This window comes from Crocuta crocuta, unplaced genomic scaffold, assembly GCF_008692635.1.
Source record: "Crocuta crocuta isolate KB4526 unplaced genomic scaffold, BGI_CrCroc_1.0 scaffold270, whole genome shotgun sequence".
Lineage (NCBI taxonomy): Eukaryota > Metazoa > Chordata > Mammalia > Carnivora > Hyaenidae > Crocuta > Crocuta crocuta.
This window is the reverse complement of record NW_027527569.1, coordinates 4281285-4295203: the sequence shown is the minus strand read 5'-3', so window position 1 is coordinate 4295203 and position 13919 is coordinate 4281285. Positions and strand designations below refer to the sequence as shown.

The following is a 13919-nucleotide window of genomic DNA, read 5'->3' as shown; positions in this document are numbered from 1 at the left end:
AAATAAATAAATAAATAAATAAATAAATAAATAAATAAATAAAGTGGGAATTGAAAAAAAAAGAGCACTTATTTGCAAAGCCAAACTCTCTATCTTTGCTCCAAAACCTTCTTTTTCTCATATTTCTATTTATGGTGGAACTATCTTCTCCTTAAAATTTTTAAGTTCTTGTTGACTTAGTCTTCCCCTTCATCCCAGATGATTAATAAATGCATTTCTATTGAACTTCATCAACTCGTCTCTTTAATTTGCTCTCCCATGCAGCCTCATTGCCACTGTTCCAGTTTGCTTGCTCCATGGTTCTTCCAGATCATGCCGAACCTCATGGGCCCTGGAGAGGAGCTGGGACTTTGTTCCAAGAAGCATGGGAAGATCCTGGAGCAGTCTGATCATGGGAGAGCTCCAAATATCGTTTTTCAAAGATACTCCCTGATCTAACAGATAGCCTTTCTAGTTAATCTCCTCTTTCACTAATCCTCTCAGACCCACCCATGCTCCAACTAAACAACTTATACTTTCCAGAACCTACCATATTTGTTCTCACTATTATGCATCTGGTCACCTGTTTTCCCACTCTAGATCAACTTCTTTATCATTTTTGCCTTCCAAAATATTGCTTCTCTTTCAAAGCCTCCTTAATCGCCACCCCCCACCCCCCACACCTCCAAGCTGGAAATAATTTGTTCTTTGAATCCTCTTAGCAGGTTATTTGTGCATCCATCTTAGTACCTGTCTTGCCCTATTTTGTGTTTTAATGATTTGTGTGTGACATGTCTCCCCGCTTATGCCGTAAATATCTTAGGACAAGAACTATGTACCTCTCTTTTTTGTTCCACTACAAATCATAACACGTACCTTGCTCACACCAGACCTCCAGGAAATGCCTGCCAAGGTAATAAATAGACAGACTTAATTAACATAAATTATTGCTTTGTGTACTGATCCAGTCCTAAATCCATGGTGCTATCATTTCTGTATCTCTGATGGTTATCCGCTTATTTAAATAACCTTTCTTTGGATACACTTAGAAAAGATGGAAAATTGTGTTATAAGAGAGGAACAAGTATGTAGGTTATTCCCTTCCTTAAACAAAGAGAAGCTCTGTTATGCGTCACGGAAAATTAAAGCACAGTAATAAAATGCGCCAACAAGGCTTGTTGAATAATGATTTAGTGGAAATGTTGCTTTGCCTCCTGTTCATAGTTCCTAACTTTCCTCTCAAGTACTTAAGCTGCACGTTCTATTTATTTTGTTTTTAGATTACATTGACAACGATTGGCTATGGAGACAAAACTCCCCTAACTTGGCTGGGAAGATTGCTTTCTGCAGGCTTTGCACTCCTTGGCATTTCTTTCTTTGCACTTCCTGCCGTGAGTATCTTTGCAGAAATAAAACAGTTTAAATTAGATCTTAGAGGTTTATTAGCATGAACTTTCACAAGTTGGTGTGCCCGGGAATGTATCTGTATCACTACAAAGATAATCTTATTGATATAACGTTGACTTTTCTACATACATCTAGTTGGAAAATTTATGAAAGATGATCTTCCCTTGGAGATACTTAACCTGAGAGTTTTATGCCCTCTAGATCTTTATGACCAAATAATAATTCAGATGGCATCAGCTCTCATCCAATGCGCTACTGATACATTTAAAATATGTATAACAATTTAAAGATATCTTCTTTTTAAACTGATCTCTCCAATTTGGCTTATAACCTGTGCTGCTTAAGAGTTGGATGTGATAAGTGGGATATTTACCTTTTCAGATCCATTTGAGTGAAAAGTATATGACCTTAAAGGGCTTCAATGTGTCAGATGATTTATTCTTTCTGTCACCATCACTGATTTTTCTTAATGAACAGCTTCTGTATCTTATCAGAATTAAGACCACATTTATCTTCTCCCAAGCCTCTGATTATATTTTCCCCTTAATGGATGACACTTACTTTCTGATCATTTTATACTCTTCTTTTTTTAAAGTTCGTTGGTCAAAATAGTACAGTTTGCCTCCATCCCCGGACTCTCACTTTTGCTCACTCCACCTCTCGTAGGGGAAGACAGCCAACAAAAAGGAGTGTTACATAGTGGCAACAGGGGTGCTTAAGGAACAATAACCTCACTCTTGTTCCAGTCAGAAGCTAAGTGGCATCACAGTCTCTGCTGAGTAGAGACCCCAGAGCAGCCCTTCAAAGGAAGTCAAGGGATTAGGGATTTTCAGCTTCCCAGCCCTTGGCTCAGCTCCTCCACTGCCTGTGAATGGTGCAGAGGACACTCCTGTCATTCCCATGGCCAGAGCCCAGCTGTGGATTGACTGGCTGGGTTCTGCCCCAGACCACAGAGAAGACACTGAAAAGACTGTGCATACACTTGAGCATTAGATCTTAGCTTGAATTGAAAGCCACATACTACCTGGTTTTGTCATGTACCACCTCTGTGACTGTACTAGTTTGCCAGGGCAGCTGTAAAGGTATCACAGGTTGGGTGGCTTAAACATCAGAAATGTATTGTCTCACAGTTCTGGAGTCTAGAAGTCCAAACTCAAGGGACAGCAGGGTTGGTTCTTTCTGAGGAACAGGAGAGAAGGATCCATTCCAGACCTCTTTCCTTGGTTCACGGATACCTTCTTCCTGTGTCCTCACATTGTCTTCCCTCTGAACATGTCTATGTCCAAACTTCCTCTCATAAAGACACCAGTCATATCATATTAGGGCCCATCCTAATGACCTCATTCTAACTTGATTACTGCTGTAAAGACCTTATCTCCAAGTAAGGTCACATTCTAACATACTGGGGATTAGGATTCCAGCATAGGAATTTCAGAGGGATACAGTTCAGCCGATAAAAGTAACATTGGGTATGTTTCTTCATCTATATAATAGGATAATTATTGCACCCATAGAAATTTTGTCAAGAGCAATATGGTGATATAAGTCAAATGCTTGCCATGAAGAAAATTTTCATGAAATTTTTCTTCCACTTTATGTGTGAATCTAGAAGTATTGTTTCCTTTGTGAAATGGCAAAATCAAGGAGAGTCCAAAAAAAAAAAAATCTCACTTTTTGAAAATCAACTTGCCTGGCAAGCTCAACAATCCATAACAGAGCAGGGACTTATTCAGTAGTCAAATTCTCTACATGAAAATACCTTTAGAAACAATAAATACAATCTTGGGCTTTTTTACCAAAATACTGCTGCTTTTGGATAAGTGTATATACTTATCCTGAGACCACATATGAAACAAGCTGTGTGATCCAGTGAAAAACTATAAACAGAGAAGTAGGTAACTTCTGGGCTGTTAAAATCGACAATAGTGTTTGTGTTGTCCTCATAGTAGAGCCTCTTGAGACCTAAATCATAACCTGTTCTTAATTTAGAGAAAATTCTGATAAGCTGAGCTACATAGCTTCACAATTCTCTGAAGATTATAAACAGCAAAGGCAGAGGTCAGCTGATTGAACAAACATTATAATGGGAAGAGATGGTGGAAAACTAACAACAAAGGAAAGGAAAAATATTTGTAAGAAGCAAGCAGATACGAGTGTTCAAAATGTGTAAAGACTTGGGGCCAATTAGTGTTAGGGTCCACCCATCTCTGGAAGCTGGCAAAATACCAGTCCCCATAATGAAACTCTGAACTATCATAGAGGGTTAAATTGTGTTGTTCTGTTAGGTTAGAGGTCAGACACTAAGTTGTTATGCTTGGAAATGTTTCCCAATAAAGTGATTACAATGTTCATATATGCAAATTAAATTAATATATGTTGGGAATCTGAGAAACTTGCTTGCAGAGAACACTCCCTAACAATGCTAAGAAAAGTTGGCTTTCCCATGTATCTTTTATTACTACCTCATATTAAGTGCTTAGTTCTCTTATTTACTGAATGAAAGACTAAATGTTCCATATATCCCTTAAAAAAAGAAAAAATTAAACAGTCCATATATACCTTTAAAAAGGGTGGTTGCAGGGGCACCTGGGTGGTTCAGTCAGGTAACGGTCCGACTTCGGCTCCAGTCATGATCTCACGATTCATGGGTTTAAGCCCTGCATCCAGCTCGGTGCTGACAGCTCAGAGCCAGGAGCCTGCTTCAGATTCTCTGTCTCCCTCTCTATCTGCCCCTCCCCCATTTGTGCTCCGTCTCTCTCAGTCTCAAAAATAAATAAACCAAAAAACACACTTTTTTTTTTAAATGGGTGGCTGGAAATGCTATTATGTCTTGTGTGCCTGCAGGCAACAGTGTTGTATGGATAAGATTTAGGAGAGCACATTTTGCTAGGAAACTTAGAGGTGAGACATGAGCTATCCTTGGTTGGGTTTCCTCCCAGGAAACCCAAGGACCAAGAAAGAGAAGAGCCTTTCCCCATCTTTCTTCAAAGCAGAAGGACTCCCCTGCACACCACGGAGCCATATAAACCACCCTTCCAAACTCCAGCAGGAGGTCACTTTCCTTGAGGCCCACAGCGTCCCTAAGCTAATGAGCTGACAGAGGCAGACTGCTCCTCAGCATTGCGCTAACTCACAGGTCTTTCTCTTCTTCAGGACACTCCCTTCCTTCCTGCTAAGAGTATCTTTCAGTCTAGCCTGTCCTCCTGTGCTACGTTAAGCTCCTTTAATCTGGGAGATATAAAGGGATAGATATTTAAAATGTTTACAAAAACATATTTTCTTTATACTTGATGTTTACATAGCACTTCTCAACATTAACACTAAAACATAAAATCTAAAAATGTAAGTCATGTGATATTAGGCAATGAATGAAAACAAAAGTCAATTTCTTTTTTGTATTTTTTTAATGTTTGATTATTTCAGAGAGAGAGAAAGAGACTGAGAGAGAATGAGTGGGGGAAAGACAGAGAGAGAGAGGGAGACAGAGGATCTGAAACAGGCTCCAGTCTCAGCTGTCAGCACAGAGCTCAACATGGGGCTCAAACTCACAAACCTTGAGATCATGACCTGAGCCAAAGTTGGATGCTCAACCTACTGAGCCACCAGGCACCCCAACAAAAGTCAATTTTTAAGAAGTTTCATCTTATTGATGTTGCTACTTGAAGGCATAGCACATGGATTACATACATATATAACATATATATCCCATAAGTTTTATGTATATATAACATATGAACTTTATTTTAACAGACTTCCACTGAGGTTCACTGAGCCATGTACTTAGAGTGGAGGAAAATTGGAATGGAGCCATAATGAGACAATGAGCAGACCTGGTTTAATAACTGTTGTAATGTACAGTCTGGCGCAAGAGATATGTAGCAAACATTTGCCAACTACTAATATATGTTTCTAAGCAATGCCAGTGTGATTTTTTTAGCACATTTTAGTTTGTTTGGCAAATGCTGAGTTTGTGCTAGGCCCGTCTTTATTTTCCAAAGGGAAATAAACCTTTAAACCTCATTTTCACATAATAAATGCCTAGAAATGGTAGCTAATGCCGTTAATTTAATGTCTCCAAAATCTGAATTATGCCCCATGGGTAGGTTATGTGCCCTCTGCATGTAATGTATGTACACACAGTACATACAACACATACGTAATGCACTCTAATGTTTTCTATTTTCTTATATGTGTAGGCTTCATGAAAAATAACATTAAAAGGAAAATAAGTAAGTTTTTCCTAATGACTTCAAATAACAGGAAAAAATTTAGAAGTTATGAATGACTAGAGTTGGAAGGCCATTTTTAACCTCCACATGAAGGGAAATTTTGTTTAAATTGACAGACAAGGTCATACAGACCAGGTTTTTATGTCTGCACAAAATTTGGTTTGTGCAGCCTTAGCCTAATGAAGATTTTAGACGGCATGAGACAATCACAAAAAAAGACAGATGGAAAACAGAACCTATAATGTAATTTCTAATTTTGTGGTACAGTCATTCATCCTAATTAATAATGGAGTTGATTATTGCTCATTAATAGCAAACAGTATTAGCATGTAACTGTATTTTAAATATAATTGCATTACTGATTATCTGGCTATTGTCACAGATGTGCTCAGTATTGTAACATGTAAGATAAGAAGGGGGCATTAAATGTGATCTAGAGCCCAAAAATATCTTGGTCAAGTTGTCATCCAGCTGAGACTTAACACCTCCTAAAGATGAGAAACCCACCACCTGCCCAGGTAGCCTACACCATCTTTGAAATACTTTAAAAATATAAAGAAAAGACATGGTGCCTGGGTGGCCCCCCAGTTGGTTGAGCATTCGATTTTGGCTCACGTCATGATCTCATGATTCATGAGTTCATGATCTCATTGATAGCGCAGAGCCTACTTGGGATTCTCTCTCCTTCGCTCTCTGCCCTCCTCCCCCCCTTGCAAAATGAATAAATAAATATATATATATACATACATATATATATAAATAGATATTCCCTACTATATATATGTATATATATATATATACACACATAAAGAAAAGAAAAACAACCATTCCCTATCTACAGCAAATACTGACTCAGTGCTTATAAGACATCCATCTCTAGCCTAAGAGTTAAACTCCTTGAAGTTTAATAAAAAGGTAATAATTTATAGCTAGCAGGTAAACCCACAGACTTGAAAGCAGTGGAGATCCAGGTCCCATGCCAATAAAGCAGAGACTTATGCACAAAGCCCAGAGACAGAATTTAGCAAGCTCCAAAAGCTAGCCCAAGGCTGAAACAAAGCATCTTGATTCCATGAATGGTTGACCAGAGCAAACTGAAAAGAGGGAGGCATTTCAAAAGCCAGGATTCTGGCAGATCAAAATGATAAGCAAAAGGATGCAAACCAGCCAAAAGTACTAATATAAACATAGGAGACACATACTCGTCTCACCAACTCCAAAATCTGAAAAGGTGAGCTAAAACCAAAAAGGTAAGGAATGCTAAAAGTGTGAGATTAAAACTTGGGGAAGTAGGAATGTTCTTTGCAATTACCAGGGCTCTTGTCTTTATTGTATAAACAGGCAAAATGGAAAATTTTGTCTTCAAAACTGAGTGTCTGGATAACTATCTCCCCCCACCCCTTTCACTCTACTTGAGTAGGTGTAGAATTATAACATTGTGGAGAATTAAGCTGGGACAGATTTTATATATACCCTACCATTTCAAGAATGGAAAATATAAAATTTCATAGTATCATCAAAGTGCTGGAAAAACTCCCTTGTCCACAGTAGCAAGACTTTAACTGTCCCAAATTCTAAATCCACCTTTGCCCAAAACCAGAATTCCTAGCCTCTGAATTCCATCACATCCCCTAATTCCAAATGGATACAACCATTTCCTCTAACATAAACATATAAAGAAGTGTCACAGAAAAGGCCACACCCAAAAAAATTTTTAATTGTGATATTTATTTGTAATTGTAATGCCTCTTACCATATTGTAAGAAATAATATTGTCTGGCTAATTTACTAAAGAACAAAAGTTGTTACGCTTCTTGGCAGTCTTGCCCCACAGCTTGCCATTGTCAGTGGTATCATAAAAAAAGTAAATACTGTTTGTTTTAATAAGTAATATGTTTACGAACAGGTTGCATAGGGTTTGACTTTCCTTAGATTCATTTGAGAGTATTTTTTTTTAATATTTAAATTGCTTAACAATTCCTTTGAAAAAAATTTTAAGTGCTATTTTTGTATTTTGTTCCAGGGCATTCTTGGCTCAGGTTTTGCATTAAAAGTACAAGAACAGCACCGCCAGAAACACTTTGAAAAAAGAAGGAACCCAGCTGCCAACCTCATTCAGGTGAATGTCAGTGTAATAGGTTGATGGCAACATCCGTCACTGTAAGTGCTTGCCGGGTCATTTTCCAGTCTTTGTGCTTCAATGCTTAGTAGAGCTACTGATTTGTTTTGTTTGTAAAAATGAAATTGGAACATAATGTACAGTCTTGGATTTGGGCAAATGTTCCCCCCTCCCAAGTATATATATTTTCAGCAAATGGCCCATGTATTGTTCAGATTTATTAACCATGCCATCAAGGCCATGGAGAGGTTAGCAGTTGTGTTGCTTCTGGAATGACCTAATATGTCTTACGAATTACTTGATGAAACAAAATTGATCATTAAGTGATAGAGCAGAACATGGCACTGTTCCCTGCATTGCGATTGCTTTCTCCAGGCAGATGTGTGCTACTGTTCTGAAGAACAGCGTATTTATTCAGGATGTCAAGGTTTACTGCCCATGAGATTGCTTTTAATGCCATCTAGAGCAATAACTTGAAATAGTTAATCCTATCTTGAGAGCTGGTGGGATTATGGAATATGTCAAGGTTTGAGAATATGAACTAATAAGCATATTATTTGAAACTAACTCATAATACAAGGTTGTTTAACATTTCATTTTCTTTTCAATAACTTAGGGTTTGTTTCAGCATTAAAAAGGAATGCTTTTCCCATTGCTATCTATATCTTTTGAGAATAGAACCATCCTAAAACCAGGTTGCCCAGGAATCATAAAATATATTCTTCCCTAAATCCATACCATGCAGTTGGTATTTCATTATGCAGACAGTGATTATACAGTCTGAAATTTTTTTCCCTTCCTGACAAGCAGTGGGAGATGCAGAACTTCTAAACTGAAGGGGTTTGGGGTGGTGATCTGAAGTGTCAGGAGATTCATCTTCATGTTATAGTAACAAGCACACTGTTGTTGTTGTTGTTTAATATAATTTATTGTCAAGTTGGCTAACATATAGTGTATACAGGGTGCTCTTGGTTTTGGGGGTAGATTCCCATGATTCATCACTTACACACAACACCCAGTGCTCATCCCAACAAGTGCCCTCCTCAATGCCTATCACCCATTTTCCCCTCTCCCCACCCTCCCCCATCAATCCTCAGTTTGTTCTCTTTATTAAAGAGTCTTTTATGGTTTGCCTTCCTCCCTCTCTGTTTGTAACTATTCTTTTCCCCTTCCCTTCTCACATGGTCTTCTGTTAAGTTTCTCAAGTTCCACATATGAGTGAAAACATGATATCTGTCTTTCTCCCACTGAGTTATTTCACTTAGCATAATACCCTCCAGTTCCATCCACCTTGTTGCAAATGGCAGAATTTCATTCTTTCTCACTGCCAAGTAATATTCCATTGTATATATAAGCTACATCTTCTTTATCCATTCATCAGTTAATAGACATTTAGGCTCTTTCCATAATTTGGCTATTGTTAAACAATAGCTGCTATAAGCATTGGGGAACACATGCACCTATGAGTCAACACTCCTGTATCCTTTGGATAAATTCCTAGTAGTGAAAATCACTACTGTTTTCATTTAGATTGTAGGTTTAAGTGGGTGGGTAACTGGGGGATATCTACTGCACAACCCAACCTTTAGCCTTTGCCTTTGCCCATGGCTATGATATGCAGTACCTCCAATAGAAATGGAGCAAGGGAGAGAAGCAGGGGAGGGCAGTTCAGTTATATCATGAAGGACATCTTTTTGTATCTAATGACTACATAAGTATTAATTTTTTAATGTTTCTTTTGAGAGAGCTTGAAAGTGGGAGGAGGTACAGAGAGAGAGGGAGAAAGAGATCCAAAGCGGGCTCTGTGCTGACGGCAGAGAGCCTGATGTGGCCTCGAATTCACAAACCATGAGACCATGACCTGAGCCAAAGTTGAACACATAACCAACTGAGCCACCCAGGTGCCCCAACAAGTATTAATTTTTAAGTCAGACTACTCTACAACTATTGACAGATCATTGGACATGACTTCTAATGCAAACAACAGAGGGTCTCTATCTTTTTAATTTTTAGGTTTCAAAAGAGCATTAAAGATAAATGTTGTTTTTGTAAAGAAAAAGATCCCTAAGTAGTAAGTTTAAGATCTGAAGCCAAGTAGATAATCACCATAATGAAAACAAATGTCACACATTTTAGTATGCACACAAAATACCTGGGACCCAAATAGCCCTTCAGCCTTTGGTGCTTCTGAGGTGTTAACACACTTTCAGTGAATTTTTCTTTGTACTATTTTTATCTTTTAATTATCTTTAATTTACTTCTCACCTTTTAATTCTAGAACAATGTTTTCCAACTTGTGAATGCAGACGTTATCCTACAGGTTCCTTACATCTATCCAGGGACCAATCATATATGTCTCCCTATGGGACCAGTCATATACCTTTCCCATACCTAGACTCCTTGCTCTCAGGAGAATATAGATGCTGTTATCACAAAGTTTAAATTTATTTACAACCCTTACTAAAGTATTTATTAACTTTTTCATTGTATATTTTCTCAATCAACACATACTCAAAATACAACCATTTCTCGGCACATATTCTTGATACTTCTGGATATTAAAGGGGAATTCTGTATCAAAAAAATGTTTTAAATATCAGCTGTTCTGTTAGAAACTGGGCCCTTTATGGGGTGCCTGGGTGGCTCAGTCAGTTAAGCAGCCAACTTTGGCTCAGGTCAGGATCTCACACTTTGTGAGTTCAAGCCGTGCATCAGGCTCTATGCTGACAGTTTGGAGCCTGGAGCCTGCTTCAGATTCTGTGTCTCCCTCTCTCTCTGCCCCTCCTCTGCTCATGCTCTCTTTCTCTCTGTCTCAATAATAAACTTTAAAAAGCATAAGAAAAGAAAAGAAACTGAGCCCTTTGGGTCACCTGGGTGGCTCAGTAGGTTTAGCGTCCAATTTCCGCTCAGGTCATGATCTCATTTAATGGTTCATGGGTTCAAGCCCAGTGTCAGGCTCTGTGCTGACAGTTCAGAGCCTGGAGCCTGCTTCAGATTCTGTATCTCCCTCTCTCTTTCTGTGCCTCTCTCACTTTTACTCTCTCTCTCTCTCTCTCTTTCTCAAAAAATAAATAAACTTTTTAAAAATATTAATTAAAAGAGAGTACTTCGAGGCACTTCTCATGCATGAATCCCTTGTGATAATATAGAACTATGATGCCCTATAGAGTTGACAGTAGCTACATGTAGCTATTTAAATTTATGGGGGCGCCTGGGTGGCTCAACCAGTTAAGCGTCCGACTTCAGCTCAGGTCATGATCTCACGGTTCATGGGTTCGAGCCCTGTGTCAGGCTCTGTGCTGACAGCTAGCTCAGAGCCTGGAGCCTGCTTCAGATTCTGTGTCTTCCTCTCTCTCTGGCCCTCCCCTGCTCATGCTATCTCTCTCTCTCTCTCTCAGAAATAAATAAAACATTTTAAAAAAATTTTTTTAATTTATAAATTCGATTCATCAATGGCACTAGCCATATGTCAAGTGGTCAGTAGCAATATTATGGCTATTGGCTACTATTTGTACAAGACAGATATAGAGAATATTGGAGAAAGTTCCCTGATCTAACTTATCAACTACTAAATTGTGTAAAAACAATTTGCAGCTGAACTTGAAAACAGATTACTATGCTTGCAGCAAATCTTTGGACCAGAGGTATTTATATAGATAAAGATAAAGATAAGAAGATAAGGCCTTCCTCTCAGGTAACCCATGAAAGGTAAAGAGACTGATTAAACACTTTTGCTTAAGGATCTAGAATTTCATTTTATGGAAGTGGGTTATGTAACATATATTGTGATCAGTAATTAAACTTGTACAAATAAACAGCTTTTGCACAGCAAAGGAGACCATCAACAAAATGAAAAAGCAGCCTACTTATAATGGGAAAAGATATTTACAAATGCTGTATCTAATAAGGAAGCAATATCCACAATATATAAAAAACGTATACAACTTAACACCAAAAAAAACCCAATAATCCTAAAATCAGAAGACGTGAATAGACATTTTTCCAAAGACATATAGATGACCAACAGGCACATGAAAAGATGCTCAACATCACTAATCATCATGGAAATGCACACCATAACCACAATGAGATATCTCCTTACACCTGTCAGAATGGCTAAAATCAAAAAGACAAGAAATAACAAGTGTTGGCAAGAATGTGGAGAAAAGGGAACCCTTGTGCATTGTTGGTAGAGATGTAAATTGGTGCAGCCACTGTGGAAGACAGTATGGAGGTTCCTCAAAAAGTTAAAAATAGAAATAATCTATGATCCAGTAATTCCACTACTGGGTATTTACCCAAAGAAAACAAAAACACTGATTTGAAAGGATATATGCACCCCTATGCTATGGCAGCATTATTCACAACAGCCAAGATATGGAAGCAACCCAAGTGGCCATCAGAATGGACAATGGAATATTACTCAGCCTTTAAAAAAAAGAGAGAGAGATTAATCTTGCCATTTGTGTCAGTATGGATGGACCTAGAGGGCATTATGCTAAGTAAAATAGGGGAGACAAAGACAAATACCACATGATTTCATTTATATGTGGAATCTGAAAAAACAAAACAAATGAGGGGTGCTTGGGTGGCTCAGTCAGTTAAGCATCTGACTTTGGCTCAGTGTGAGATCATGTCCTAAGTCAAAATCAAGAGTCATACGCTCAACCTACTGAGCCACCCAGGTGCCTTGACTCTACATATTTAAAAGGTAATTGTTTCCCCATCCAAATCCAGTTGGTTTTTTTTATTAGATATAGGAATAATATAATTCTTAAAGATATTCATTGTTCTTCCTTGCTGTGACCCTTAGCCAGAATTTAGGGCTTTAAGCTTTGATTAAATATTGCAGAAATTTATTTTTAGGAATGCACTAGATTGAAAAGCAATCCTCACTTGCTGATCCATTTATTTTCTCACCCAATAAACCTGCCTTGGTTTGCTGAATACACGAAGCATCAAGACCAAGAGTAATGTCATTTGTTTCAAGCCAGAGTCGCTATCTTTCTAAAAGGCACTGAAGAAGACTAGACTTATTGTGGTGATCATTTCACATACATACAAATATCAAATCATTATGCTGTACACATTGAAACTAATGTTATATGTCAGTTATACCTCAAGAAAAAATTTAAAAAAAATAAAAGGGCGCTGAGATGCCTAAATTGCTTTGTCATTTGGTTGGTGAGACAATTAAATTAACCAGCCCTTCTGGGTTTTAGAGAAAAGTTTAAAATCCCAGCAGCTTTCACCAAGTTTAGCTGTGTCAATATCTTTGCATGATTCATTTAAATTAACTTTTCATTTCAAGTGGAGCGGTCTGGGAAAAGAAAGCAGCTTGAATACTTGCCCAAATGTCACAACGTTTATTAATAATGCCCAAGACGAGCGAAATGTTTTTCAGTCTGTAGAGTGTTTCTCATACATGATGTCACTTGATCTCCAGGCCAAGCTTAGGAAGAGCTAGAACTCAGTCCCTGGGGTCTGAATCATAATCAAATAGCAGCGTCCTCATTTATGTATTCCTGAAGTCTCGGGGCTAGCAGTGAAAGATACTTCAAAAGTGCCATATTAGAGGGTTCACGTCAAGAGAGACTAGACCAGCTCCAGTGGAGCCAAGATGCTTACTGGAAACAGAAATGGGAATTAAGTGAAAGTTTGTGAAGCGGATACTGACAGGCTTATTTTCCTGAAGAGAAGAGATTAGAAGATACTGCCATAGGGAAGCAACCTGGTTCCCCCCAAAATATATTTTTATGGGGGCGCCTGGGTGGCTTAGTCGGTTAAGCGTCCGACTTTCGCTTAGGTCATGATCTCGCGGTTTGTGGGTTCGAGCCCCGCGTGGGGCTCTGTGCTGACTGCCGGCTCAGAGCCTGGAGCCTGTTTCAGAGTTTGTGTCTCCCTCTCTCTCTGACCCTCCCCTGCTCACGCTGTCTCTCTCTCTCTCCCAGAAATAAATAAAAATATAAAATATATATATATATATTTTTTTATGTATACTATATACATATATTTTGAAACTCTGTTTTCCACCAGTGAAACAATAGAATCTTCACCCCATTAGCCTAAAGTAACGCCACCAGTTAATACACACAAGCCTTATACAGAGATTACATAATCATATTTTAGTGCATAAGTCATAAAAAAGAACAGCCTGAAAATAATTTCCTAGAAGTGAAAAACAT

At 38.3% G+C, this 13919-nt stretch overlaps 1 protein-coding gene across 1 annotated transcript in view; it reads left to right on the top strand.

Moving 5' to 3' along the window:
• The window catches only part of KCNQ5 (potassium voltage-gated channel subfamily Q member 5), a 180462-nt gene that overhangs the window by 86251 nt on the left and 80292 nt on the right, over positions 1-13919 (top strand). The window contains exons 5-6 of the mRNA XM_077770354.1: positions 1260-1370; positions 7639-7734. Of these exons, the coding sequence (XP_077626480.1) occupies positions 1260-1370; positions 7639-7734 (207 nt within the window). The remainder of the gene's footprint in view (positions 1-1259; positions 1371-7638; positions 7735-13919) is intronic.